We start from the raw sequence: 26,849 nt of genomic DNA on the forward strand, positions 1-26,849 counted from the left end.
TAAAATTTGAAATGTCATAGTTGCAGAGAATCAGGCTAAGTTTTCACCTTCTTGGGTTTTTTTTTTGTAGGTCAGCAAATGACTGAATATTCTAATCCTTCTCCATCTACCTCTGTTAGTGCTGAGGGTAAGACAGTGAGACAGCCCAATGTGATTTATTCATGGATTCAGAATAAACGTGAACAGGTAGGATGATACGGGTATGGGATTTATAGTTACATGTAACATTGAGAGAATCAAGGATCTCACTTAAGTAAGCCATTAGGAATAAATGGGACTTTGGGGATGCTTAATGTATTAAGTTGACCCATATAAAATTGCCAGTATTTGACTGGTTTTGAGTTACAGAAATTGCAATTTCATTTGGCTTAACCTAATACAGTGCCTTTGATCTGTGAATTCTTTCACTTAAGAGATATTTATTGAGCTCTTCATCTATATAGGGTGTGGTTTTAGGTATCGGGAAAACAGCAAACAAAAGTCCCTGACCATATGTTTACATTCTAGTGAGGGGAAAGAGGTGAGCAAGCAAGTGTATTATATTTCTTTGAATATAAAAAATACAGTTTATGCTTGAATAACTCGGGTTTGAACTGTGTGTCCACTTACATGTGGATTTTTTTTCAGTAGTAAATCCTACAATACTACTCGATTGCAGTTGGTTGAATCCACTGATGTGGAACTGTGGATACAGAGGACGGACTGTGAGTTATAGGTGGATTTTCAACTGCAAGAGGGTCAGTGTCCCTAACAACCGAGTTTTTCCAAGGGTCAACTGTACTATTAATTGTAAGACTTCCTTTACGTACCACTAAGAAAAAAAAGTTGCCAGTTAAACCGTGACATGCTATTGACTATAAGACGCATCCTGATATGTCATGTGCAAAATATGAAAATTATATGTCTTAAAAGGGAAGAAATTTGATGTCTTAACGTGCTATGTAGAAAAATAGAGCAGGTAAAGGAGACCAGTACCTAGGGGAAGAGAGTACTATTTTATATGGCGTGATCAGGGGACATTTCATTGATAGGGTGACTCTTGATCAGAGGCCTGAAGGGAGGGCAGGGAACAGCAAAATGCAAAGGCCCTCAGGTGGGAGTAGGATTGGCTTGTGTGAGGAACGTTGTGGACACTAGTGTGTCCAGAGCAGAGTGAGGGGAGAGTGGTAGGTGGGTGGTGAGGTAAGACAGGTAGCAGGCACCCAGAGCTCGTCAGGCCCATTAGCCGTTGTAAAGACTGACATTTTCTCTGAATGTGATGGATAGCCACTGCATGGTTTTACCCACAAGAATGACGTGATGTAACTTTACATTTTGAAAAGCGCTGCTATGTTGAGACTAGATCCTCAGAGGGCAGGAGTGGAAGCAGAGGGACAGTAGTAAAGCTGTTAAAGTAATCTAGGGGGAGATGATGGTATCTGTGACCAGAGTGGTTGTGGTGGAGACTAAAATGTGATCAAGGTCTGGATATATTTTGAAGGTAGATGTAATAGGACTTGCTTATGGTTTGGTTGTGGTGTGAAAGAGCCAGTGTTGATTCTAAAGTTTTTGGCCTGAGGATCTGAAATAATGTAGTTGCAGTTTATTGAGTTGCAATTTACTGATGATTCTGGAAGAAGAGATTTGATAGAGGTAAGGTAGGGAAATCATGAGTTTGATTTTAGACATGTCAATTTTGAGATACTTACTAGACAACCAAGTGAAAATACTGAATAAGATATTAGACATACATCTGGAGTCTAGGGGAAAGTCCAGGTTAGAAATGAAATTTTGGAAGTCATCAGAATATAAAAGCCATGAGACTCTGTGAAAATTCTTGGAGAATATAGATATAGAAGAAGAGAGATGCAAGAACTGGGACCCTCTAATGACGAGGTCTGGGAGATGAGAAGGAATAGCAAAGGAGCACCGTTGAGGTGAGAAAGAACCAAGAAGTGTTTCAGACAGAAGTGAGTGTCAGAGATGATGCTGATAGGTAGCATGAGACTCAAACTAAGAATGAACTGTTGCGCTAGAAATGTGGAGGTCATTGAGTACTTGACAAGAGCTACTGGGTGGAGTAGAGGGGATGAACACCTGATTGTCGTGGGTTCAGGAGAGACTGGGAGAGGAATTGGAAACCACAAGAAAAGCTAGATCTTTCAAGGAGTTTTGCTGTAAGGGGAACAGAGAAATGGGGTAGTAGCTGGGAGGAGTTGAGGGGTCAAAGAAGGGTTTTATTTTTTAGGATGGGAGAAATAATATCATGTTCATTGATAGAATGATCAATTAATAGAGAGGGCAGAACTGAAGGCATTTTACAAAACTTCAGGATCTCATATGGTTCTATATGCCATAAGTACTGCTATGTCATGAATTTACTTTCAAGTCAGTTGGGGTATGTAGCTTTTAGCTTAATATTAAGAAAATTGTTTTCCCTGTAAATATCAACCAGTAGAAAACCACTTCATGTCTTAAGATCTTTTTTTTTTTGGTAGGGGAAACATGCTCTTTTTTGGTATTAAGAGGTAATGGGTAAGACAGTTGTAGAGAATTGAGAAAGAATATGGTCTTAGAAAATATCACCAGAACCACTTAGAGTTCCTTTTTTATTATGACAGGGCTTAAATTTGAGGGCTAGACATGTGTACATGGGAATGCAATTTAGGTTAGATGGCCTATCTTGGTTATCCGGTTTATAGTACAGAGGTATTTATTTACGTAGTTTACCTTAAATACTGTTCTTTCTTTGTAAGATGTGAAGTGTTTCATTTAAGTTAGTGTCAGGAAGAACCTGGAAATGTGTAATATTATATTTGAGTAGAATTGCAAAATGTGCATGTGTTAATTCTTCCCTTTTTCCAACTCAGATTAAGAATTTCTTATCAAAACGGGTGCTGATAATGTATTTTTTCAGTAAGGTAAGAATATGTAGTTATAGCATTGGGAATGGGGGGAGAGGAAACAAAATAAGAATGAAGTAGCAGGTAGGATTTGACTTCTAAATATTTAGCTTGATCCTAGCAAGCCAAACAGCTTTGCATCATGCTTCACTAAACCTCCCTTTTAACAGTAGCTGCCCTAGACACACATCTCACCTTAGTGGCTTCCTGAGGCTTGGCTCTAGTTGGCCTTCTCAGTTTCTTGGCTGCAGGCAGCTTTGTGCTGATATGTAGCCCCTTGCTGCAAAATGAGTAAATCCATGGTGATGCTTCATGGCTCATTGTCCTGCTAACATCTTTATGGCCAATTTGGTGTTCAGAAGAGAGATGACTGGGTTAGATTGCAGATGTTAAACTTGGGTTGGATAAAAGTTGTAATTCAGACCACAAACTAAATGACTTTCCAACTTGTCTGTCAGCTGCCCCAGCTGCTGTAGGGGAGTAAATCTCAATGGTAGAAGCTAAAAATTCATTCCTGTTTTCACTGCTACAGCTGTTGTGTGTCAGTTAATCCTTTGATGAGGAAAACCTTGCCCATTTGTAGGGGAAAGAATTTTTGTTTTAATTATTTTAATCTAGCTTCTCTCTTTCTCCAGATATTGTAGTATTAACCAATAGTGCACTCAGTTAATGCCTTCAAGTGAAACTCTGCATTGGCGTACATTCCTCATTTTTATTCTTTGGGAGTCATACTCTGGTGGGGAGAGAGAACTCAGTAACTCTGATAGAATATAGATACACATAGCAAAGAATCCTTTCAAGTTCTTGAAACTGTTTTTTCACTGTGGTGGCAGGGAGGATCCACCCAACTAGCAATAAGGCTATCCATTAGAGCCCTGGTTAAACTATCAGACCCCTGAGGAAGGTGTCTGGTCTTCCACCAAGAGGAAGAGGAGTTGTCTGAAGTTTTACTTCAGAGCTTTGTTTCAGAAGGATGGGAAGAAAACTTAGCCTTTTGTCTTCTGTATGCCATGCTCTTTTCACTTAAGTTCCCCCTTTTAATCTAACAGCATTCCTGTGAGTTGTCTTTTTGTCCTCATTTTACAGATAAGGAAACCTGAGGCTCAGAGGGGTCAAGTAGCTAGCCTAAGGGCACATAGCCAGTAAGTGGCAGAGCAGAGGCTGAACAAGATAAGATCTCCTTTTTCCTTGGAAGTGAACGGCTGCTTTTGATTCTAATTTTGCAAGTGGATCTATTGTATGATAAGGAGTTGTAGACGCTGCTACTTAATGTTGGGACGTGTAACATGCTGTTGTACTTAGTAGGCTTCATTGGGTGTATTATGAAATCCACCATTTACACGGGCCAATTATTGCTCCACACCACAATACCTTGCTGTATTAAAGAAGGTTGGGTGGTTTTTCTTTGCAGTGGGATTGAGGGCAGACGATTTAAGAGAGGTAATATGTATTTAGGCAATTCTTTTGTTTAAAAAAAAAGAGCATTCTTAACGCTTCTCTTAAGTGATCTCTATGCTAATCCCTTGAGGTGGGTTGAGTTGAATATATTTATTCAACTCTTATTGTAAATGAGAAACTGAGGCCCATCGAGATTTAGAGACTTGGCAAGGGTCACACAATGAGTTGGTACCAGAATGCTTTATTGCAGTTAAATCATACTGTGTAAGAATTTCAGGTTTTAATTCTTCAGAGGCAGCTGTGAAATATTTATTGTTATAGTCTACGTAATTGATTAGATGAAATTATCATTTCAGGGGAACTTACTTAAATGTCTTTATTGTATTTGTAGCACCCAGAGGCCTCCATTCAGGCTGTTTTTTCAGATGCCCAAATGCATATTTGGGCATTAGAAGGTAAGCAATCTCAGTGAACTGCAACTATGATTTATTTATTAGTTAAATATTGAAGTATAATCCGTGAAAGATCAGTTCTGGACTTCGATCTCAATCTTTGAATATTCAGATACATTGTTATTTCTTTGTTTTATATAGATCATTTTTCTTAGATATTTAGGTGTATTTTAATTTAGGCAGAAATTTTCCTTGTGTATAAGTGGATAAACTGAGCCTGGGGTTCTTGCCTCTCTTTCTCTATTTCAAAAAAACTGCAATTAATAGATTGTTTTTTAACCGTCAACTTACGTTGACATAACATGTTTAAGCATATTTAGCTTAGGTTAAATATGAAAATCTAGTTCCTGAAGAACTATTTCTTTTCATCTTACAGATACTGCCTTCTCAATGCTTAAATGATACTTCCTCAGAGGGGCCTTTCCTGACCACCCTATGAAAAGTATCCTCACAGCTGTCACGCTTATCAGGCTTTGTTTTCTTAGCACTTATCACTATCAAACACAATATTATTTTAAAAAATTCTTTTTCCTACTAGAACGTAAGGCAGAGACTGTCATCTTATTCAAGACTATTGCAGTTGAGCACTTTTTCCATGCCTTTTCCAGTCTTTTGCCTATTTTTCTATTGTATTACTCCCTCTTTTTTTAATTTAGAAGTCTTTTTATGCATTCAGAATATTAATCCTTTCCCAAATAGACGTATTGCAAGTAGATTTGCCTAATTTTGATTCGCTTTTAACTTTTTTCTTCTTTTCCACTTGAGGTCTGTCTCACTTAGTAGCAGCATCATTTACAGAAGATAGATTTGGAGTTGTCCAGACTACACTACCAGCTATTCTTAATACTTTGTTGACGCTACAAGAGGTAGGCAATATGTGGGTTGGGTGGAGTAGAGGTCCTGTCCCCTCCCCCTGCCCAGCTTTTTCAGTTTGTTTCTTACAAACATATGTTGGAAGTCAAAATAATGGTACTATTCTCACCCTCAGGCACTTACAATCTAAGAGAAACTAGGAAGATAAACTTTTAATTCATTTATAAGTAATAATTGTATTGTAACAAAGAAAGAAAGTATACTAAACCTGTAGGATATACCTCTGATATTAATCAGATTATTTAGGATATTGGAATTCTGTTCAGTGCTATAAGATTGCATCCTTACATAATTTGTAGCTACTGAAAGTGACTTGAAGTTAAATTACCCTGTAGATAAGAAGTTACCTATTGGCCAGAGGCTTAAGAAGATAGAGCTGGGGCCAGCAGATTCCTGTTTTCAGGCTGGGTGCATAGTTTTAAACTACCAGGTCTTTTTAGTCCTAGACTTAAAGGAAGAAAAATAAAACGTATGCTTCTTGTTTTCCATTAGGCTGCCTTTCCTAACTTCATGTTGGGTGATATGTTTTACACTGCCTTATAATATTAGTTGTATGTCAGATGAGGAATATAAACACCGAGGGCTAGGAGCATTTAGAGGTAGGGGCTTGGGTGTTGTATAGGTTTTCTGGGGGAGTGTTACTGAACTAGGCTTAAAGGATAATAAACTGGTGCATCTTTGGGTCTTGGGAAACAATTTAAGATATGAAGAGAAAACAGGCTTTACTGTTCCTTTCTTCAAATCTCAATTCATTTTACCTCTTAGAAGGTCTTACCCATCAAAACCAGTGATTTTTTTTTTTCTTCACTTTGAGTCCTCTTTGTGCCCACTTTCTCATGTATGTTATTTGAGACATGTTTATACACATGGATAGTTTTATTATTTGGGTTCTTTTCCCAGCTGCCTTTCTCTAAAGAAAGAATTTCCTACTATTTCTCCACGACTTCTAATATTTGGCTTGTCTAACCACACAATAGGGTAACCATGATTTGGGCATATCTTTGGTACATAGCATAGTTTTTTTTTTAATCACTCTTGCTATGTAGTTTAAAATAAAACTACAGTAGAATGTTCCATAGTCTACAGAGTGATTTCTTTTCATTATTTATTTTGAACCTCAGATCTATCTTGTGAAGTGAGATGGAAGTGTTTTGGCCCTGTTTTGCACATGAGAGGGGCTCGGTAGTGCAGTGACTTACCTCAGGTCTCACACACAAGTCTTGTTAGTGGCAGAGCTGGGACTTGAATGTGAGCTGATTGCAGGGCATTAGCAGTGTAGTAGACCCCAGGGAAAGCTGCAGATCCACATCCTGTATTCTCTCTGAACTTGCCTATCATCTTCTCCTGGGCTTTTATTTTTACATAATGTTCTCTTTAGAGAGAATGGCTCTACCCTTAGAACCATGGCTTTCAAACTTTTTAGACCATGATCTAGTACATTTACATTAGACTCAGAATATAGGGGTGTGTGGGTGTAACAAGAAACAAAAGATTCTTAGAAGAGTGCTTACCTTTTATTATGTGCTCTGCATTCTAATGCTTTCCATTCTATTTCATTAAAAAAAAAATGCTGGTTGAAACGGAATTGATTTCACAAGGATCACACTGCCCTCAAGGTATTCTGCACCAAAGTTACTTTCTTTTCACCTCCCCACCATCAGAATTCCTAATTCTTCATAGTTGGTTATGGGTAGGTATGACAAGGAAAGCAATTTGTTTATTTGGTTATAGTCATTCCTACCTTTGATTTATTGGGAAGATAAGAATTATAGATTTGTCGAAGGGTCAGGCCCTATTTACTTTGAAACAGAGGAGTTGAATGGAGGATACTGTTGAGGGGCAGAGTAGAAAGAGGCAGAGGCATGTTTTTGAGAGTTGAGAAGAGGTAAATGGAACAAAGAACAGGACCAGTGATTTGATACTTTGCTTCTGAGTATAAAAACCCTTCCTAGTGTGAGGCTTCTGGCATCTGTTCTCCCCTAGGCCACATCACAGTCGGCCTTTTGGTCATGCTCTGCAGGCATCAGATTTTGCAAACTGCCTTGCAGTCTTTTCCACCCCATATCCTGAGGTTGACTGTAGTGAGTGATTCAGTGTCCACGTGGATATTTGTCCCACACTTTGACCTCCTCGCCAGTCTTTTACATACCCATCAGTGTCAGCCTTTGACCATCATCCAGGCCTCGTCATCCCCTGAATTCTCCACCTCCAAAGCTTAAAATTCCAGGATTCTACCCTCTAAGTCAGAATCCTTAAATGTTTTTGTGCCAGAGGTCCCTTTAACAGTCTGATGAAGCCCATGGACTTTTTCTCAGAATAATGTTCTTAAATACATAAAATAAAGTCGTTAGGATTAGAAAGGAAATCAATTATATTAGAATACAATTATGAAAGTATTAAATTTGCGATACAGTAATGTGTGCTTTTTAATTAATGCATTAAATAACAAGATCTATCAGTGAGTCTACTAACTCATCACTTTGAAGCAGTGATATGATGAATGGTATTTCAGATAATTGCAATAGTAACGTGATATGAAGGTATTGATGATATCTGTGTTGGCAAAGTCACAGGAATTGCTAATGCTATTGTGATTTACTGTTTCATAATTGAAAGAAATGCTAATTTTTAATTAGAGCTTAGTAAAGATAAACATGTAATTTTTATCCCAGAGTTATTGCACCCTGAATTCTATCCATAGATCTGTGGGCGCATGTAAGAGGCCCCCCAAGCATAGCCTCTTATGCCCTTGCTTCTTCTGTACACTTTGTCTTTGTCAATATTTTCACTTCCTTTGTTTTTCGGCTCCCTCCTAGCTACACATATGTCTTTCCCTATCCAGCTTAGACCTTATAGTCTGTCACTTCAACCATTTTTTTACCAATTTTTTTTTTTAACATCTTTATTAGAGTATAATTGCTTTACAATGGTGTGTCAGTTTCTGCTTTATAACAAAGTGAATCAGCTATACATATACATATGTCCCCATATCTCTTCCCTCTTGCATCTCCCTCCACCCCACCCTCCCTATCCCACCCCTCTAGGTGGTCACAAAGCACCGAGCTGACCTCCCTGTGCTATGCAGCTGCTTCCCACTAGCTATCTGTTTTACGTTTGGTAGTGTATATATGTCCATGCCACTCTCTCACTTTGTCCCAGCTTACCCTTCCCCTCCCCATAACCTCAAGTCCATTCTCTAGTAGGTCTGTGTCTTTATTCCCATCTTGCCCCTAGGTTATTCATGACCTTTTTTTTTTTTTTTTTTTAGATTCCATATATATGTGTTAGCATACGGTATTTGTTTTTCTCCTTCTGACTTACTTCACTCTGTATGACAGTCTGTAGGTCCATCCACCTCACTACAAATAACTCAGTTTCATTCCTTTATATGGCTGAGTAATATTCCATTGTATGTATATGCCACATCTTCTTTATCCATTCATCTGTTGATGGATACTTAGGTTGTTTCCATGTCCTGGCTATTGTAAATAGAGCTGCAGTGAACATTTTGGTACATGACTCTTTTTGAACTATGGTTTTCTCAGGGTATATGCCCTGTAGTGGGATTGCTGGGTCGTACGGTAGTTCTATTTTTAGTTTTTTAAGGAACCTCCATACTGTTCTCCATAGTGGCTGTATCAGTTTACATTCCCACCAACAGTGCAAGAGGGTTCCCTTTTCTACACACCCTCTCCAGCATTTGTTTGTAGATTTTCTATGATGGCCATTCTGACCAGGGTGAGGTGATACCTCATTGTAGTTTTGATTTGCATTTCTCTAATGATTAATGATGTTAAGCATTCTTTCATGTGTTTGTTAGCAATCTGTATATCTTCTTTGGAGAAATGTCTATTTAGGTCTTCTGCCCATTTTTGGCTTGGTTTGTTTGTTTTTTGATATTGAGCTGCATGAGTTGCTTGTATGTTTTGGAGATTAATCCTTTGTCAGTTGCTTCATTTGCAAATATTTTCTCCCATTCTGAGGGTTGTCTTTTCATCTTGTTTATGGTTTCCTTTGCTGTGCAAAAGCTTCCAAGTTTCATTAGGTCCTTGTTACCTGTTCTTCAACTCCTTGTTGCCATGTCCTTCAGTTGCACCCATGTGGCAAAACTCTAAGGGATCAATCCCATATCAACCACCCACCCTTTCTCTTGCCCATCCCTCCTGCTTCAGCCTCACTTCAGCCCTTGGCATTTCTGACCTGAATTATTACTATGGCCTTTTGCTCCTCTTATTAACAGGGATCCTTCATTCTGACTTTAGTCACTATCCTGTTCTTCCTATAAGCCCTCTACTCTAATAACCACGATGGACTATTCCGTTTTCCCCTCAAATATATTTTATTTTCTTAACCAGACTCTAACTCTGTATATGATGCTTCTTCTTTCCTTCTTTGCCTAGAACACATTTTTCTTTTCTCTGGCTCTGCCCTGTAATCCCCATTTCATCACTTTATTATACTGCATTTTAATTGTCTGTTTACTTTTTTTTTTTTTTTTGCGGTACGCGGGCCTCTTACTGTTGTGGCCTCCCCGTTGTGGAGCACAGGCTCCGGACGCGCAGGCTCAGCAGCCGTGCCTCACAGGCCCAGCCACTCCGCGGCATGTGGGATCTTCCCGGACTGGGGCACGAACCCGTGTCCCCTGCAGCGGCAGACGGACTCTCAACCACTGCGCCACCAGGGGAGCCCCTAGAGTGGTTTTTTAATCAAAACAAATTTTTCTTAAATTGTGTTAAAATACACATAACGTACCATTTACCATCTTAACTATCTTTTAGTGTACATTTCTGTGTCGTTAAGAACAGTCACATTGTTGTTTAACCATCAGCCATCATCTAGCTCCAGAACTTTTTCATCTTTAAAAGTACTTTTTAAAGTTTTCAGAAAGCCTTCAAGTCTTTGAAAAGTCACTGTCACCTTGATGGTGGGATATCAGCTCTGTCTATTATATTTTTTGCCTTATCATCTGAAGGTCAAATTTTGATATACTTGGAATGTTGAAGTTGACCTTTATGCTATTCACATATCCATTCATCCAATAAATGTTAATTATCAAATGGTTTACCATGTGTTATGATATAGAATGAGGAAAGGCATACATGGTACCTGCCCTCCAGGAGCTTACAGACTATAAAATAGAAAATCATACAAATAAGTAACTACAATTGTAATAAGTGCCACAGTATGCAAAAATGCAGGATGATCAGAGAACATAAAACAGGCGAGTCTAAGCTAGTCTTGTGAATAGGAGATTGAAAGGAAGTGTGAAGTCATTAAAGGCCTCCCTGAGGAAGTGATAACAGAAGTTAGAAGGAAGAATGGGGAAAAGGAAAGGAATGTTCTTGAGGGCCAGAACTATGGGTTTGAAGGCCCAGAGACCCTTGACCAATATTCTTCTACAAGTCACAGTCCATTCTTTGTTTCTCTAGAATCCTATGCTACTTTACCTAATATCTGTGTAGTACTCCAAAAGAAATGCTCTTTCTTTAATTTTTGTAACAATCCCATAAAGTTAGAATAAGGCTAACTTTGCATGACTGAGGCTCTCTCAAAAAGACTATATCTGTCGGTATGACTTAATCAAGATCATGCCAATAAATGGTCGAGTAAATTTGAAAACCAGGCTTTTAGACCTGAAGTCCTTTGCTTCCCGCCATATCAAATTACCTCTGTGAGGGCTTGGCAGGAGCATGCATTTCTTAACCTCCTTTTATTTATTTATTTATTTATTTATTTACTTACTTACTTACTTACTTACTTACTTATGGCTGCATCGGGTCTTCATTGCAGCATGCGGGCTCTTCTTTGTGGTGCGCAGGCTTCTCTCTAGTTGTGGAGCGTGGGCTCAGTAGTTGTGGCACACAGGCTTAGTTGCCCCGCGGCATGTAGGACCTTAGTTCCCCAACCAGGGATCGAATCCGTGTCCCCTGTATTGGAAGGCGGATTCCTTTTTTGTTTTGAATTTTATTTTATTTTTATTATACAGCAGGTTCTTATTAGTTATCTATTTTATACATATTAGTGTATATATGTCAATCCCAATCTCCCAATTCATCCCACCAACACCACCCCCCAACGCCTGCTTTCCCCCCTTGGTGTCCATACGTTTGTTCTCTACATCTCTGTCTCTATTTCTGCCTTGCAAACCGGTTCACCTGTACCATTTTATAGATTCCACATATATGCATTAATATACGATATTTGTTTTTCTCTTTCTGACTTACTTCACTCTGTATGACAGTCTCTAGGTCCATCCACGTCTCTAAAAATGACCTAGTTTCGTTCCTTTTTATGGCTGAGTAGTATTCCATTGTATATATGTTCCACATGGAAGGAGGATTCTTAACCACTGGACCACCAGGGAAGTCCCAGTGCTTCTTGGATTTCAGTATTTAGGAGAAGACAATTAGAGTGAGAAAAGACAATAATTTTAAGCTCTGGCTACATACTGTTTGCTCAAATCCCTGAACCTGAAGCCTTCTTGTCCTTTGCTACAAAAGGAGATTAGAGAGAATTAGAGATGTGTTAAGGACACGTTACCTCCAAACTAAGACTTTCTTCCCCAGTGTAACTTTTATACCATTAGGGTCTGCTTGGACCCAATTTAATTTTTGTATTTGTTTGTGAGCTATTCCAGTTATTTGTAAGGATTGATATTCTATGACTTTTATTCTTTCTTAGAGGTCTTTCAAAGAACAAAGAGAAAACAGTCAAACAGAATTCACTCTTTTACAATTATCCTTTGGACCCTTTTAAAATCCAAGATGTATTATGAAATCCTAGTGATTTTACATTTCCAGTATCTTGAAACAACTTGCTATTTGATCATCCCAGGAATTATTTCATCATTACTCATCAGTTATTCCAATTGTGGTAAAAAAGACCAATAAGAAAGCAGAAGAATGATGAAATCGTATAGCATTGTATCATCTTTGAAGAAAAGGTATATAGTCTGAACACACATCTTTACAGTTTTTTTTTTTAAGCTATCATTGAATGCAGTTGCTAGTTCAGATTTTTAAAATTTACCACCGATGATGGTAAAAGGAAGAAAATTGCCAATATGTTAAATAATTATTTAGATAAATCAGAAGATGAATGTGGAGAGACAGCACTCTAGAAATTTACATGGTTCTTAAGTGGTTACATGCTGAAGGTATACAAAGGTGTATTCGAAAGTGATGGGAGGGGGCTTCCCTGGTGGCGCAGTGGTTGAGAGTCCGCCTGCCAATGCAGGGGATACGGATTCATGCCCCGTTCCGGGAAGATCCAACATGCTGCGGAGGAGCTGGGCCCGTGAGCCATGGCCACTGAGCCTGTGCTCTGCAACGGGAGAGGCCATAACAGTGAGAGGCCCGCGTACTGCAAAAAAAAAAAGTTATGGGAGGGCTTCCCTGGTGGCGCAGTGGTTAAGAATCTGCTTGCCAACGCAGGGGACACGGGTTCGAGTGCTGGTCTGGGAAGATCCCACATGCTGCAGAGCAACTAAGCCCATGTGCCGTAACTACTGAGCCTGCGCTCTAGAACCTGCGAGTCAGAACTGCTGAAGCCCGTGTGACTAGAGCCCGTGCTCCACAACAAGAGAAGCCACCGCAATGAGAAGCCGCACTGCAACGAAGAGTAGCCCCCACTCGCAGCAGCTAAAGAAAGCCCATGGGCAGCAGTGAAGACCCAACGCAGCCAGAAATAAATAAATTAATTAATCAATAAGTAATTAATAAACAAAAAAGTGGAAGGAAATAGGTGATACTGAAATGAAAAAAGTCACGTACAATAAAATATTTTTATATTTGATTGATCATTTCAGTTCATCTTTATAAACCTAAGAATGAAAATGTTTTGCACAATTAGGGTACAAAGAAAATGGTTGAAGTCTTCAACAATATTATGAGCTGTCAAAAGTTTTTTAAAATACTGTATTTTGATGTGCAGATGCGAGAAAAAGAATCAGAAGTAATGATAAACTAGAACCTGTTGGAGATATATCTTCCGTTTGAAATCAGTATTGCAAGATGGCTGTGTTCCAGGTTTATTCATGATAGCTGATAAGCAGCTAGTTGCATTCAAAAGACTGCCTATTTCAGATGTATATATCTTCAAAACCTGGAAAATATGTTTATAACCTTATGTAAACTTCTATAAAGTTATTTTACATTATCCTGTCATTCTTATTTCTGTAAATTTTTTGTAAAAAAAACTAAACTATAAAAAAGGTCCACTGGAAAAAGAAAAAAGGGGAGCTTCCCTGGTGGCACAGTGGTTAAGAATCAGCCTGCCAATGCGGGGGACACGGGTTTGAGCCCTGTTCCGGGAAGACCCCACATGCCGCGGAGCAACTAAGCCCATGCGCTACAACTACTGAGCCTGCGCCCTAGAGCCCGCGAGCCACAACTACTGAGCCCACTTGCTACAACTACTGAAGCCCTGTGCCTAGAGCCCATGCTCCACAACAAGAGAAGCCACAGTAATGAGAAGCCCGCACACCGCAACAAAAAGTAGCCCCCGCTCGCTGCAACTAGAGAAAGCCCGCGTGCAGCAACAAAGGCTTAACGCAGCCAAAAATAAATAAATAAAAATAGATTTAAAAAAAAGGGTCCACTGGACCCAGGTGTAAATGATGATGATGATTTTGCTGGTATACTGAATGTTAATTAGAAGGTTTACCAGAAAATTGAAAAGGAAGTAACTTTTCCATTATGATTCAGTGTTATTTAATGTTGCTTAAATATGTCATTGAATACCATCTCCCATACTGCCTAAAATTATCTCAAGTTTGTCCCAGTCTTGGGAATCCCTCTTATAAGTTACTGTTGAGAGAATAAATGTTTAGACTTGCAGTTATCATGGCAGACTGAACACACGCATCAGGTCTTGTTCCTTCCCCCTAAACTCTGCTAAACTACAGTAAAAGGACTTTTAAAAAGACATAAATCCAGGGGCTTCCCTGGTGGCGCAGTGGTTAAGAATCCGCCTGCCAGTGCAGGAGGCATGAGTTCAAGCCCTGATCTGGGAAGATCCCACATGCCATGGAGCAACTCAGCCCATGCACCACAGCTACTGAGCCTGTGCTCTAGAACCCACAAGCCATAACTACTGAGCCCACGTGCCACAAGTACTGAAGCTCACACGCCTAGAGCCCGTGCTCCGCAACAAGAGAAGCCACCTCAATGAGAAGCCCTCACGTTGCAACAAAGAGTAGCTCCCGCTCGCTACAACTGGAGAGAGCCTGCGCACAGCAACAAAGACCCAGTGCAGCCAAAAATAAATAACTAAATTTATTTAAAAAAAAAACAAACATAAATCCATAAATAGAGGAGACAACAGCAACAAAGTCTTCAAAGCTGGACAGCAGATGGTTGAGATAACTAACTTAGCAGATTCCAGAGGCAAATTTGAAGTTGGTAGTGGGGCAAGCACCAAGACCCTCTGGAACCAAGGGTGAAGGGACAGGTACCAGAACAGGGAGGTTTGGGTGAGAGCTGTTTGAAAACCAGTTAGATCCCTAGATTTTCCTAGGTGGTGCTTCTCCCTCATTCCAGCAGAAGTCGAGGTTCATCCTCAGAGTAGAGCACTGGGTCTCTGGACTGGGAGAGTTCACAGTTGTGGGTACTCTACTAAAAAGCGTAGAGATGTGCTCCATAGCTCTGTTCACCACTTGGCTTCCCTGAGCACTGGGGACCAAGCGCCCCAGACAGGGTACTGGAAGACTTTTCTTTGGGAACTCTGATCAAACCAAGAAGAAAGATCTAAAGTTACTGAGTTGAGCACTTATCCCCAAAAAAGTCCACGCAGATCACCTGTTGTGAAGCTGTCAGTAATCTCCAGTTGTGTACTCAAAGCTGTGGTCAATAATCTCCAGTACTCAGAGCTTTCGGTCAGCTCTTTAGGAGGTCCCACTCTCAATCGTGAGCCAAGGGTCACTAGATTTTGAAGAAAGTATCCAATACAGAAGATAGAGACCAGAAGAAGCAAGGAGAAGAAAAGTAGCTTGGAAGAAACTATAAAACAAACAAAAAACCAAAAACATAACAAAAATCACCAAAATCCTCAGAAATAAAAGCGGTATTGCAGCCTTGAAACAAAAATAGTATGCTGAAGTAAAAAGGATCACTCAAATGACATAAAGAGCTCTTTTTAAAATTTTTATTTATTTTTTACACTGCAGATTCTTATTAGTTATCTATTTAATACATAATAGTGTATATATGTCAGTCCCAATCTCCCAATTCATCCCACCTCCACCCCCACCCCTGCTTTCCCCTCGTAAGAGCTCTTGAAATTAAAAACATGATGGCAGAAATCCTTTTAACTATAGTTTTAAGTACTTTTTTGGTGCTTACATCTGTAACTATAAATAATAGACTTATATTATTACTTCTTGTCACTTTAGACATTATCTTTCCTGTAGTAGATTGACATGCTTATACTTCTCAGTCTTCTCCCTTCTCTTAATATAGTTTATAGCATTTAAAAATTATAATATTTACCTTTGGCTTTTAAAAGTTATACTTAAATCTCATACTATCAAGTATAAATAAAATCAGTTTCACTGGTGAGTTCTCTTCCCACCTATTTTTGCTCATAGGTACTTTATCAGCTAGAATTGAAAAGGAAGATAAACTAGTATAGTAAATAACCTTACCCTTGTAAAGTATAAAGTTTGGTCTTTTTTTGGGCTGAGATTTATAATAAAGATGCTCTTACCTGTCTGTCATACATTATAAGCAGAGTAGGATATCTGTGTTTCACTTCCCAGTTTTGCATTTTCAAGGCTGTTGAAGTATAACTGCTTTTTAGAGGACAGGTGTGGACTTTTCCCTGGTAACTGCTGAAGTGGCTGAACCTCTACTCCCTGTTTTTCAAATTGTTTTGACTGTGATCCAAAATAAATATTATATGTCTGTGTGTGTGTGTGTGTGTGTGTGTGTGTGTGTGTGTGTGTGTGTATCTGTATCTATCTATCTGAAATGAAATCTCTTTAATCCTTTGGACTAAATTGGCTTTCTTGATAGTCTGAACTAACATGTTTTCTTTCTTTCTTGATGTAGGCAGTTGATAAGTACTTCAAGCTTCCTCATGCTTCCAGTAAACCACCTCGGATTTCAGGAAGCCTAGTGGACACTTCTTATAAAACATTAAGATTTGCCTTTAGAGCATCACTAAAAACTGCCATCTATAGAATAACTACTACATTTGGTGAACATCTGAAGTAAGTTTACCTGTTTTTGTTCCACGATAATTCACTCTCAGGAATTCACCTGAGAAACAGGTATGAGAATTATAAAGGCTCATAAGTTGAAAGTATTCTTTTGGGACCTTCATGATTCCTACTGGGAACTAACAGCTTGGATTTAGATTTAATATTTACATTTTAAAATTTGGCCTATCATATAAGCTTTGGGGCCTTCTTTCAAATGGGTAAAAAAGAGGATAGAAAGTTATAAAAGCAGCAAATGTAATTATATATTGGTTTTTTTTAATTACTAAAATATCCTTAAGGGAGAAAAAAGGCAAAATGATATTTTCTTCTCCAGAAAAGCATATTAAATATGCTTTGGTCAGTAAACTAAGACTTGGGGTGAGGAGAGTATTCCATAAATGAGTCCATGGTGCTTTGTGAATCGTGCTGGAAAAGCAATGGTAGATCATACCACCTTCAGAAACGGAACCAGAAAGAAAACCACAAATGCCAAACCTGTGTATATTTAGTTTCATTGATGTTTACTGCTTTCTTTTCATGAAATAATCTACCTAGGCAGTGTAAGGGATACTAGTTTATTAACTAAATTATTTCTGTCATAATTATAAATAAACTTTAAAAGATACAAGAGATTGCTCTGTTTTTTTCTGTATGCAATCAATAAATAGTTTAGAACTTCCTCAGACCACTTGCTTTTAGAAGCAGTAGTGTATTTCCTTTTACTTCCATGAGGCACATACATAAAGCATATGACATACATGTCAACACATACATAAGGTAGCAGCAGCAGCAAGTCTTTTTGGAACACTTTGGTTCTGTGTGGGAATACAGAAGAGTTGTAGATAATCCGCTCTCCTTAAGAGGTTTATTCATTTGTTTAAAAACAAACCAAAAAAAAATCTATTTATTGAGTGCTTCTAGATCTGCACTCTCCAATGTGATAGCCATGTATTGCTATTTAAATTTTTTGTGTGTGTTTGGTACGCGGGCCTCTCACTGTTGTGGCCTCTCCCGTTGCGGAGCACAGGCTCCGGACGCGCAGGCTCAGCGGCCATGGCTCACAGGTCCAGCCGCTCCGCGGCATGTGGGATCTTCCCAGACCAGGGCATGAACCCGTGTCCCCTGCATCGGCAGGCGGACTCTCAACCACTGCGCCACCAGGGAAGCCCCCTGCTATTTAAATTTAAATTAATTAAAGTTAAATACAATTGAAAATCCAGTTTGTCACTTACATTGGCCACATTTCAGGTCCTCAATAACTGCACATAGCTAGTGGCTACTGTATTGGACAGCTTAGGTATAAAACATTTCCATCATTGCAGAAAGTTCTGTTGCACAGTGCTGTTCTAGACAATACACTCGCATTTTCATTTTCTCTTCTCAAAGAGCCTTTGGGGTATAGAGATTATCGTATTGTATAGATATGGAAACTGAGACTTGGAGGGATTAAGAACTTGCCTAATAGTGTAGTCTAGTCACTGTTAGAACATGAACCTGAAATCAGGTCTTTCTTGCTCTTAAAATTCCACCTTCTTACCCTATACAATACTAGACTCCCTTTAAGATGTAAACTTAGATAAGAAAGGGAGATAGATGACTGTTAAAAAAATTATGAGAATGAAACTCTACCTTAGTTTCTTTCCTTTGAGAAGAGCCATATTTTATACATGTACCAAAATTGATGAGGTCAGTAGAGACTATTTTGTACAAATATAGGACAGAATGGTATCGTAGAAGTTAGATTTGGAATTAAAACATTTGGATATATGCCTGGTTACATTATTGACTATCTGTAGTTGTGGGCAAGTTACCTATTGATTTAAGTAACTGGCCTGAGATTATGCAGCTAGTAAGTTGCAGAACCAGCATTTAGACTCAAATCTTTCTGACCCTAGAATTCTATCTACAAACCTCTGGAAACCATTCTGATACTGTTTACCCTCCCATGAAAAGGGTATGTTATCCATTCCAGTTTGTTTCATTTGCTGTTAAGAGAGATAAAATGGGATCCTACATATGTAAAGCCCACACTACATTATATATTGTTGTGACAATAACTGTTATTACTGTATCATACCTGGTTTATTCATTCCCCAAAACTTCACCTCTGAGAACCAGGTATAAATGAAGTAAACGTTTGAGGTGTGAAAATTAACACAGATCAGTTACGCATTGGAGAAATTCATTTAATACCTATTTACTCTTAATTTAGGCAAATTCGATTTGCTAGTTTTCCAGCCTATAACATATTAAAATATGAGAGGAAGACTGCTGTTAGAGTCAAGAATACTAACAACAGTAAGAGATAGTACAGTGCCTGCTAGCAGAGGGGAGTCATGAGAAAAGCTGTAGACCTGGTGTTTGAAAAAGTTCGGAGCCATTTAGTGAGAGCTGACAACCTCACTGGCACCTAGAGGGAGTCCGAACAGTAAAATACACTTGAGATGGTGCAGTTAGTCAGAGAGATGTAAATGTATAAGGTGCTTTAGCGTGATTTGTAGCAAAATTATTATAATAAGACTTGACACTTTTAAAAGTGGCGACCTTCAGTTACCTGGAATTTTATCATTCAGTAATGGTGTATTACTATCAACAACTAGAAAACCAGAATCTTTCAGTATATTCAGTTTCTGCCCAAAAGTTTAAAAGGAAGTTTTATACTAGTTTCAATATATATATTTGCCCCGCTTTTGTCCAGGTAATGTATTTTTGTGGCGGCAAGGGTGGGGAGAGAACTCAGTTTCCCCCTCTAAGACATAACTTACGTTCAAAGGGAAAAGTAAATCTAAACCACCAAGCTATTACCTTTGAAAACGATTAGTGGAGTCCATTGTGTTTTAACCAAACATTTTAGTTTAAAGGATTTTATATTAAAGGCAATTCAAATACTCCACAACTCAAAGATAATGTTGGAATCTGGTTTAAATAAAATAATAAAATCCAGAAAATCTACTGCAAGGCCTGGAACTGCACAGCAGGTTCCACAGCAGAGCAGGTTAAAATTGATGCCTTCACTTGTCAGTCTTAATTTGCTTTGGTCTTTTAGAAGGTAGAAGCATGCTGTTACTGAATGCAAGCCCTTCTCCTCATTAGATTAAGGAGGGTTTTCATCCAGCTTTTTCAGAAGTACTAAATATGTGAAGATTTCTATTCGTTTTTAATTGTTTTGAAAAATATTGACTCTGTGCTCTGTGGTTCACTTAATATGCTTAATGTAAAATAAAGCTTATGCTTTGAATTTATGTTTCATTTAGTGCTGTGCAAGCATCTGCAGAACATCAGAAAAGACTTCAACAGTTCTTGGAGTTCAAAGAATAGTTAAGTAATATAAACTGTGTTCATTACACTGCTGATACAACTACAGATGGGACAGTAAATGTTCAGCATTCTTGGATCAGAAGAAAATGGACTAATTAGATGCTTCCTTTGTCGTGGTGGTTGCTTTGAAAACTATACTTTAATGGGAGAAATCATGGAGAGAAATTCTCAACAGAATAACCGAAAACTGCCTTTTCTGTACCGATTACTTTTTTTGTGTGTGGCATAATAAAATCTTTATTCAATTTTACAGAAGCATCTATGGCAGTAGAAATGTTTGTAGCTTATATAGCTTAATAATAGTAACTAGAAAATTTTTAGAGTTTACTTTTGAGAGGAGTAGAGTCATCTCAGAAAGTACTGATAAAATAGGTTGACTTGATCTAGTCTTCCTTCCTAATCATCCTGAGAGTTTAGCTCTCTGTAAATTCAAAATACATAAACTTTTTTGGAGTAGTTTCTGTTTGCTAAAGGATAAAAAGGGTAACAGTGGAGAAAATTTCACAGAAAATATTGTCTGAAGGACATATTTTGTTAATCTGTTAAGTTGTGTTTTTGTTTTCAGAGACAAATTAAATTTGCATGATTGTCCAAAAAAAGTCTCAATTTACAGATGCTAACTCTATATAAAGGAATGTGGAAAAATTCAGTTCTTAAGTTACAAGATTAAACATTCACATTTGGTTTTCGAAAGACAATTGACCAACATCTATGAATTTATTTTGTATCATGCTAGTAAACAATAAGCATATGGGTATTTTCTCAACTAGTTTTGCTTTCTTTTTCTGGAACAAAACATTAAGTGATTGCCGAGTTTTTCAAGTGAGAGAAAAAGTTTTGCACGAAACACCAGGAAACTTTCCCTTTTTTTTCCTTCCCTCATCTTCATTAGATCAAATTATTTTGTAAAGCTTAATTGGCCTCACAGAGGGAGCAACCTTTGCTTTGTTAACTGGCTAATTAAAATATATTAGGAAAATCTTTACAGCCAGAAACAACTTAGTCATCAATCAGCAAGTGAAACCAAAATGTCAGAGGGATTACTGTACTTAGGAGTATGTTGTATGTCCCCAAAGTGAGTAGGTAATTTTATAATTTATTAGATCACCTTTGGAGGTGAAAGATTGGAAATCCTACTGGTAGATATTCACTGGACTAGCTTTGGACTGAAATGCTCCCTTGTAATTCTTTTCCCATTTTTTCCCTCTAGTGTCCCCCATTTTTTTCTTTAAAGTCAGCACAGAATTGTATATGAATCTTTAATGTGGTCTATATGTCTACCATTTGTCTGATTACTTGATGTATTATATCTTGATTTATTTGTTGCCCCTTCAACCAGCACATGCCAAATTATAAATGAATCCTGCTGGGCTTTAAAGTACTTTATGAGACAGTTTCCCAGTTGTCAAGTGTTTGGAGTATTTAGGCAGTTGCCTTTTTTTTTTTTTTTTTTTTGCATCTGAAGTGGAGTTGATCTCTTTTTTGAATGTAAAAGTTGAATTTTGAATGTGGAAGTTACTTACAGATGACCAAAAAATTGTAACTAGGTTGACTGAGAACTGTTGAGTTCCATGTTTTAAAGCCATTGAACTTTTTATATTCCATTCTCTGCTTTCCCTGGCTGAGGCATTTTGGGAGAAAAGAACTCTTAACCTTATGCTTCCATAAAGAAGAATTTAAACTCTGACTTACTTAGATAAAATGTCTGGCTTTGTTTAGGTTTTTATCATTTCCCATATACTTTGGGCAAATGTATATTTGATGAGCAATGTGAAAATTTCTGATGTGTTCATCCCTATTTTTTCTCAAGAGGACGTGCTGTGTACACAGTATAGTTCACTTTATGTCTGGCTGGTGGAAATTTGGAAACTGCTTCCCCAAATCTGGATTGTATTTAGTAGATAAGGAAGTCAGTTCCTTTTCCTCATCGTGTTGTTAATCTACACACCATCTGTTGGAGTAGGGTATGGCTCGATCACCTGTTATGAAAGAGAGCTCCTTCGCCTGTGTACAGGGAGGAGGATCTTAGGAAGGCCAGCAAGAGGAGAGAACCATTTCCTTTGATGAAGTCACATCCTGCCTGTGAACCCACTGATACTATACATTGGCCTGAAAATTAGAGGGTGTTCTTTAAAAGCCTTTCTCTGACTGTCAGTACAAAACGTGATTGTATCAGCTCTTGTAATGTTTTCTTGACCCTTATGGAAGGTATAAATCCATGTAACTTCTTTCCTAGAGAACTGGGACACTGTGCTAGAATTTTAAAAAACTTGTATAGTTGAGCGGACGTGGATAAGCAACAATTTGCTACTTTGCTGGGTTTATTCCTTGGTAGTTGTTCTGTGTGTCTTCCTGTAAATATGGTGATCTGTTTATATACTTTTGTATATCACTGATACTCAATTGGGTAGAAAAATAAATTGACAGTTTTTAAAAATGGGACTATAAGATGAAATATGTATATCTGTGAGGTCAGTTATTTAATTTCTGGGGTGTGTGTGTGTGTGTGTGTGTGTGTGTGTGTTTCCTTAGCCATTTTAATGCAGTCTCAGAGTTGTTGCTTGTAAAACCTGAAACACTTCTTGAGAAATGAGCTTTTGCCCCTGGTTGGACTAATCTGGTAGGTGATCTGTGTTTCATGGTACCTCTAAGGAGCCTGAATTCTAAAAGCCTCTTTCTTCGTTGTCTTGGCTGCCTTTTTTTCCGAAACTAAACAAAGGATGCAGGTGCTGAAAGCCATTTCTTAATAGAGGTTTCTTTTCTTGCCAGAATAATGCTTCTAAACGGATCATATTCCACCAGACTAAAAGTTTTGTCTGTCAGCTTTACTTAAATTAGTCTGAACTTCAACTCAAGGTAGTTGAGGTACTATGTATTAAGTCCCTCAACTTTCTTGTGTGCTATCCCAATCCATAGTTATGTTTCCTTAGAACCAAATAGCTTAAAACAAAGATGACTTTAATTCATCAGTTAATAATCCAGCTACTCTTAACAAGCTGCTGACCACCATTTTAAAATAAGCAAAATCGTTATCGTTTTGAGGGGTAAGAAGGGGGGATAGACAGCACGCACCCCCTAGAGTTCTCAGTCATGGTCCTAAGCAGCCTTGGCAGTTGCTGTAGTGATAGGCACGTTGATGTGGAGCTAGCTAATCATCCAAAAATACTCACTGAATGTCTATTATGGCCCAGCTATTAGAAACAAATTGACCTGTGAACAAGAGAGTCCTTGTCCTCCAGGAGTGTATAATCTGATGCAGTGGCATTTGAAACTTGGAATCAGAAGCATCAGACTCACAGGGAGTGCTTATTAAGGTTCAGAGTCTGGGCTCCACTTCAGTACAGATTCTGCTTCAGGAGGTCTGGACTGGTTCCCAAGAGATATAGTTTGTAACCAATTCCAAGCAGTGGTCTGAGAATTACATTATGAGAAGGGTTTATCTTAGATCAGGAGATCTGATGCATTTAGCATGCATCAGAATCAGTTGGAAAGCTTGTTAAAACACATTACCGGGCCCCCTCTCCAGAGTTTTAGGTTCAGTAAGTCTGAGGTGGGGCCCAAGAATTTGTATTTCTAACAAGTGTCCAGACACTGTGGATGCTGCTAGTCAGGAGACCATACTTTAAGAACTACTGTTCTAGTGGATTTTCTCATATGTGTTGTTCTCTCAGATGAGTGTCTAAAGCATATGAACTATGATTTTCTATAAGGTGGAGTTCTTACATCTGATTCATTTGTTGGAAAGCTTGAAGAATGTGGTTAGATCCCATAGGTAATGCAGGAATGCTGAGAAATATTCAGGTGTGTGGATGATTATCTTGAAACTGCAGCAGGGATCTGACGCGAGTTGCTCTCGCACCTTTACGTGCTCGTGCTCACATTGTTCCCTTTGCCTGAATTTCTGTCTTGGCGCACTTCCCATTTTTCACAACGAGCTTATCTTTCCCTCATGCTCCTGGATAGGTTTCAATGTGTTTTTTCAATGCTTTGTCATTCTTTCGTTTTTGGACCATATCACATTGAATTGTAACTTAACTGATTAAAAATCTGCTTCCCCTTGTAGATTATGAGCTGTCTCTCCTTCCAGGATTCCCATTACACTTTCTCAATGTATCACTTTAATATTTTTGACTTTCCATGCTTTATTCTGGGTAGTTTCTTCTGACCTGTCTTACAAGTCGTTTTCCTCAACTGTGTCTAATCAGTAAACTTATCACACTAACAATAGTTTCCTGATAACTAAGTGAAAATTAGCAGTCCTTTTTTAGGATTACTTTTAGTTTTCATCTTTAGCAGACCTTATCTACAATTCTGAAATCCAGAGGTTTTTTTATTGGTAAGTTTGGTGACAAAACATATTTGGCAGCTAAACCCGACCTTAACTGATATGAGGTTATTTGTAGACTTAATTTATTCCATGTAGTATGACTACGTTTACATTCACTGTAGTGTGATTATAAGGTGCTGTTCCAGACCCCACTAGAGTGTTATGTAATATACATCTTTATTACCTTTCTAAAATCTGAAAAATTCTCTATTCGAAACATCCGGCCTCAGGAGTTTAAGACAAAGCGTTGTAGACCTGTTTTTGTAAAATGCTGTTAATTCTTCCATTTACTCATGCAGCATTTACTAACTGCCTGCTGTATACCAGGCCCTGATAGTACAAACTTACCCCCTTAGAGTTCTTCCTTGTGTGGAAGAAGTAAGTGGAGGTAACCGTTGTTTGCAAAGACCTTTTTTCTACTTATTTACAGAATTGATGTGTCTTGCTATGTGCTGTCTCATTGTTGATTGAGCATCTATTCTGTTCCTAGCCTACCCAGAATGCAGCATCTCTTTAGGTGTCCTGGTGCCCTCCCACTTTGTCTCTTACATTATTTTTCAGGAGCTGTGTGGCTCTACCTTGTCTTTAATTGCTTATGTTCTCCCTGCACACACATATCTCTTACCAGATACTGTTGAGTGTGACTTGCAAGCGACTCTGTTGGTAAAGTAGTTCTGATGGTAGTTCTGGAAGACCTATGGAATGTCTCTGGCAGAGAAACATTGGAAGATGACCTCTGAATTACATGCTTTTACTTGATAGTCTTGAAGATATGTTGACTCTTGATTGATTTATCCTTTTTAATCTCTCAACTTACTAGTTAAGCGGTCTACAGTCTTGAAAAAAATTTGAACACTAGTCCCTCCCTTGCTATATGATGATTCTTTGCTGCAAGGACACAGTCCCCAACTTAGCTTAAGCATAAGAAGGGGAGTTGATCCTAAGGGCACAGGAAAGTCTTGGTGAGCACAAGTATAGATTTGCTTCTGGGCCCCATGAAGAACCTGGAGAGCTCTCAGGACCTCTAAATGGTTCTTCTCTGCTTCTTTGTGCATCAAAGATTTATTCTGTCTCTCTGCCTAGTGGCTTTCTGCTACTCACTCCATCTGCCCTCTAACTCCTGAGTTTACATATAATAAATGTAGACTGACTATCTGTTTCTGAATGCCAACCAAATTCCTGTTTGAAAGAAATTAGCCTAAATGGATTAAGTGTCCAAGGATCTAATTAGGCTCCAGGGACAAGGTCATGTAGTGCCAACATGGCTTCTGAGAACTTACCTTTGTTGATCAGGATAAAGTGTCAGGTAGGGGCAGTTGCCAGAGTTTTCCAACATAGGGGACAGAATTTGGGATTCAGAGGGCCTGCAAAGAGGGGCTGGTAAGTCCCCTTGCTTTGGGTTGGAACCCCAAAGGGCTGCAACCTAGAAGGAAGGGTGAAGAGGAAGTCGATTGCATGAGCTGTAGTTGAGTTAGAATCCTAATTAAATTGAATTGCAGTAATCTCTATTTGCCAGTGTTTCTAGCTCCTGGGAGAAGCTATCTTAAATCGTCTCTGGAGGAAAACAACATCCTGGGTCTCAATTATTTCTACAAATGATTTTTCAGATACAGTGTCTGCAGACAATTGAAAATAACCAGGCACAGGAAGAGACAACATGAATGAGAGTAACAAAAGCCATAGACAATAGAATAGACCCATAGGGACTCCAGGTATTAGAGTTATCAGACAAAGATTTTAAAAGAATTATGATTACTGTGTTCAATAAGATTAAAAAATGAAATTTTAATTCATTAGAGAACTAGAAACTACGTATATATGTAGTAGAAACTACACACACATACACACACACAGATAATTTGAAAAAGTACCACAGAGAAATTCTAGAACAGAAAAATGGAATAAAATTAAGTCAATAGGTTTACCTGCAGATAGACATAGCTGAAAAAGATTGACTTAGGAGATCGGTCAGAAGAAATTATTCAGAATAAAGCATGGAAAGTAAAAATATAAAAATACAGATGACAGATTAAGACAGAGATAATATAATGAGAAAGTTTGTAAATGTAATTGGAGTCCTGGAAATAGATGGTGATCTGATGGAACAGAAACGATTTTGAAGACTTAATAGCAAAGAACTTTATAAAATTGATAAAACGTCAAGGCACAGATTGAGAAACCTCTATGACCCCTAAACAGATAAATAAAAAGTGCACACTGAGGTACATCAGTGCTAAAAATCAAAGTGTTCAGAGTAGCCAGAAGTGAAAAAAAGACCATGTTTAAATGAGCAACAACTAAACAGCTAACATTTCAAGAAAACAATTGAAGAGAATGGAGTGGAAATTTTAAAGTACTGGAAGAAATTTACTAACCTAGAACTCCATATGCAGCATTAA

At 38.3% G+C, this 26,849-nt stretch overlaps 1 protein-coding gene across 1 annotated transcript in view; it reads left to right on the forward strand.

Annotated features, from left to right (window-relative positions):
• The window catches only part of NDC1 (NDC1 transmembrane nucleoporin), a 44,435-nt gene extending 24,057 nt beyond the window's left edge, over positions 1-20,378 (forward strand). The window contains exons 13-18 of the mRNA XM_029230629.1: positions 71-186; positions 2,850-2,900; positions 4,672-4,735; positions 5,498-5,598; positions 16,654-16,814; positions 20,060-20,378. Coding sequence (XP_029086462.1) covers positions 71-186; positions 2,850-2,900; positions 4,672-4,735; positions 5,498-5,598; positions 16,654-16,814; positions 20,060-20,123 — 557 coding nt within the window. The 3' untranslated portion in view covers positions 20,124-20,378. The remainder of the gene's footprint in view (positions 1-70; positions 187-2,849; positions 2,901-4,671; positions 4,736-5,497; positions 5,599-16,653; positions 16,815-20,059) is intronic.
• Positions 20,379-26,849: the final 6,471 nt, after the last annotated feature.

The sequence above is a fragment of the Monodon monoceros genome, unplaced genomic scaffold (assembly GCF_005190385.1).
Source record: "Monodon monoceros isolate NGI ecotype Baffin Bay Population unplaced genomic scaffold, NGI_Narwhal_1 Super_Scaffold_18, whole genome shotgun sequence".
In the NCBI taxonomy this organism is placed as follows: Eukaryota; Metazoa; Chordata; class Mammalia; order Artiodactyla; family Monodontidae; genus Monodon; species Monodon monoceros.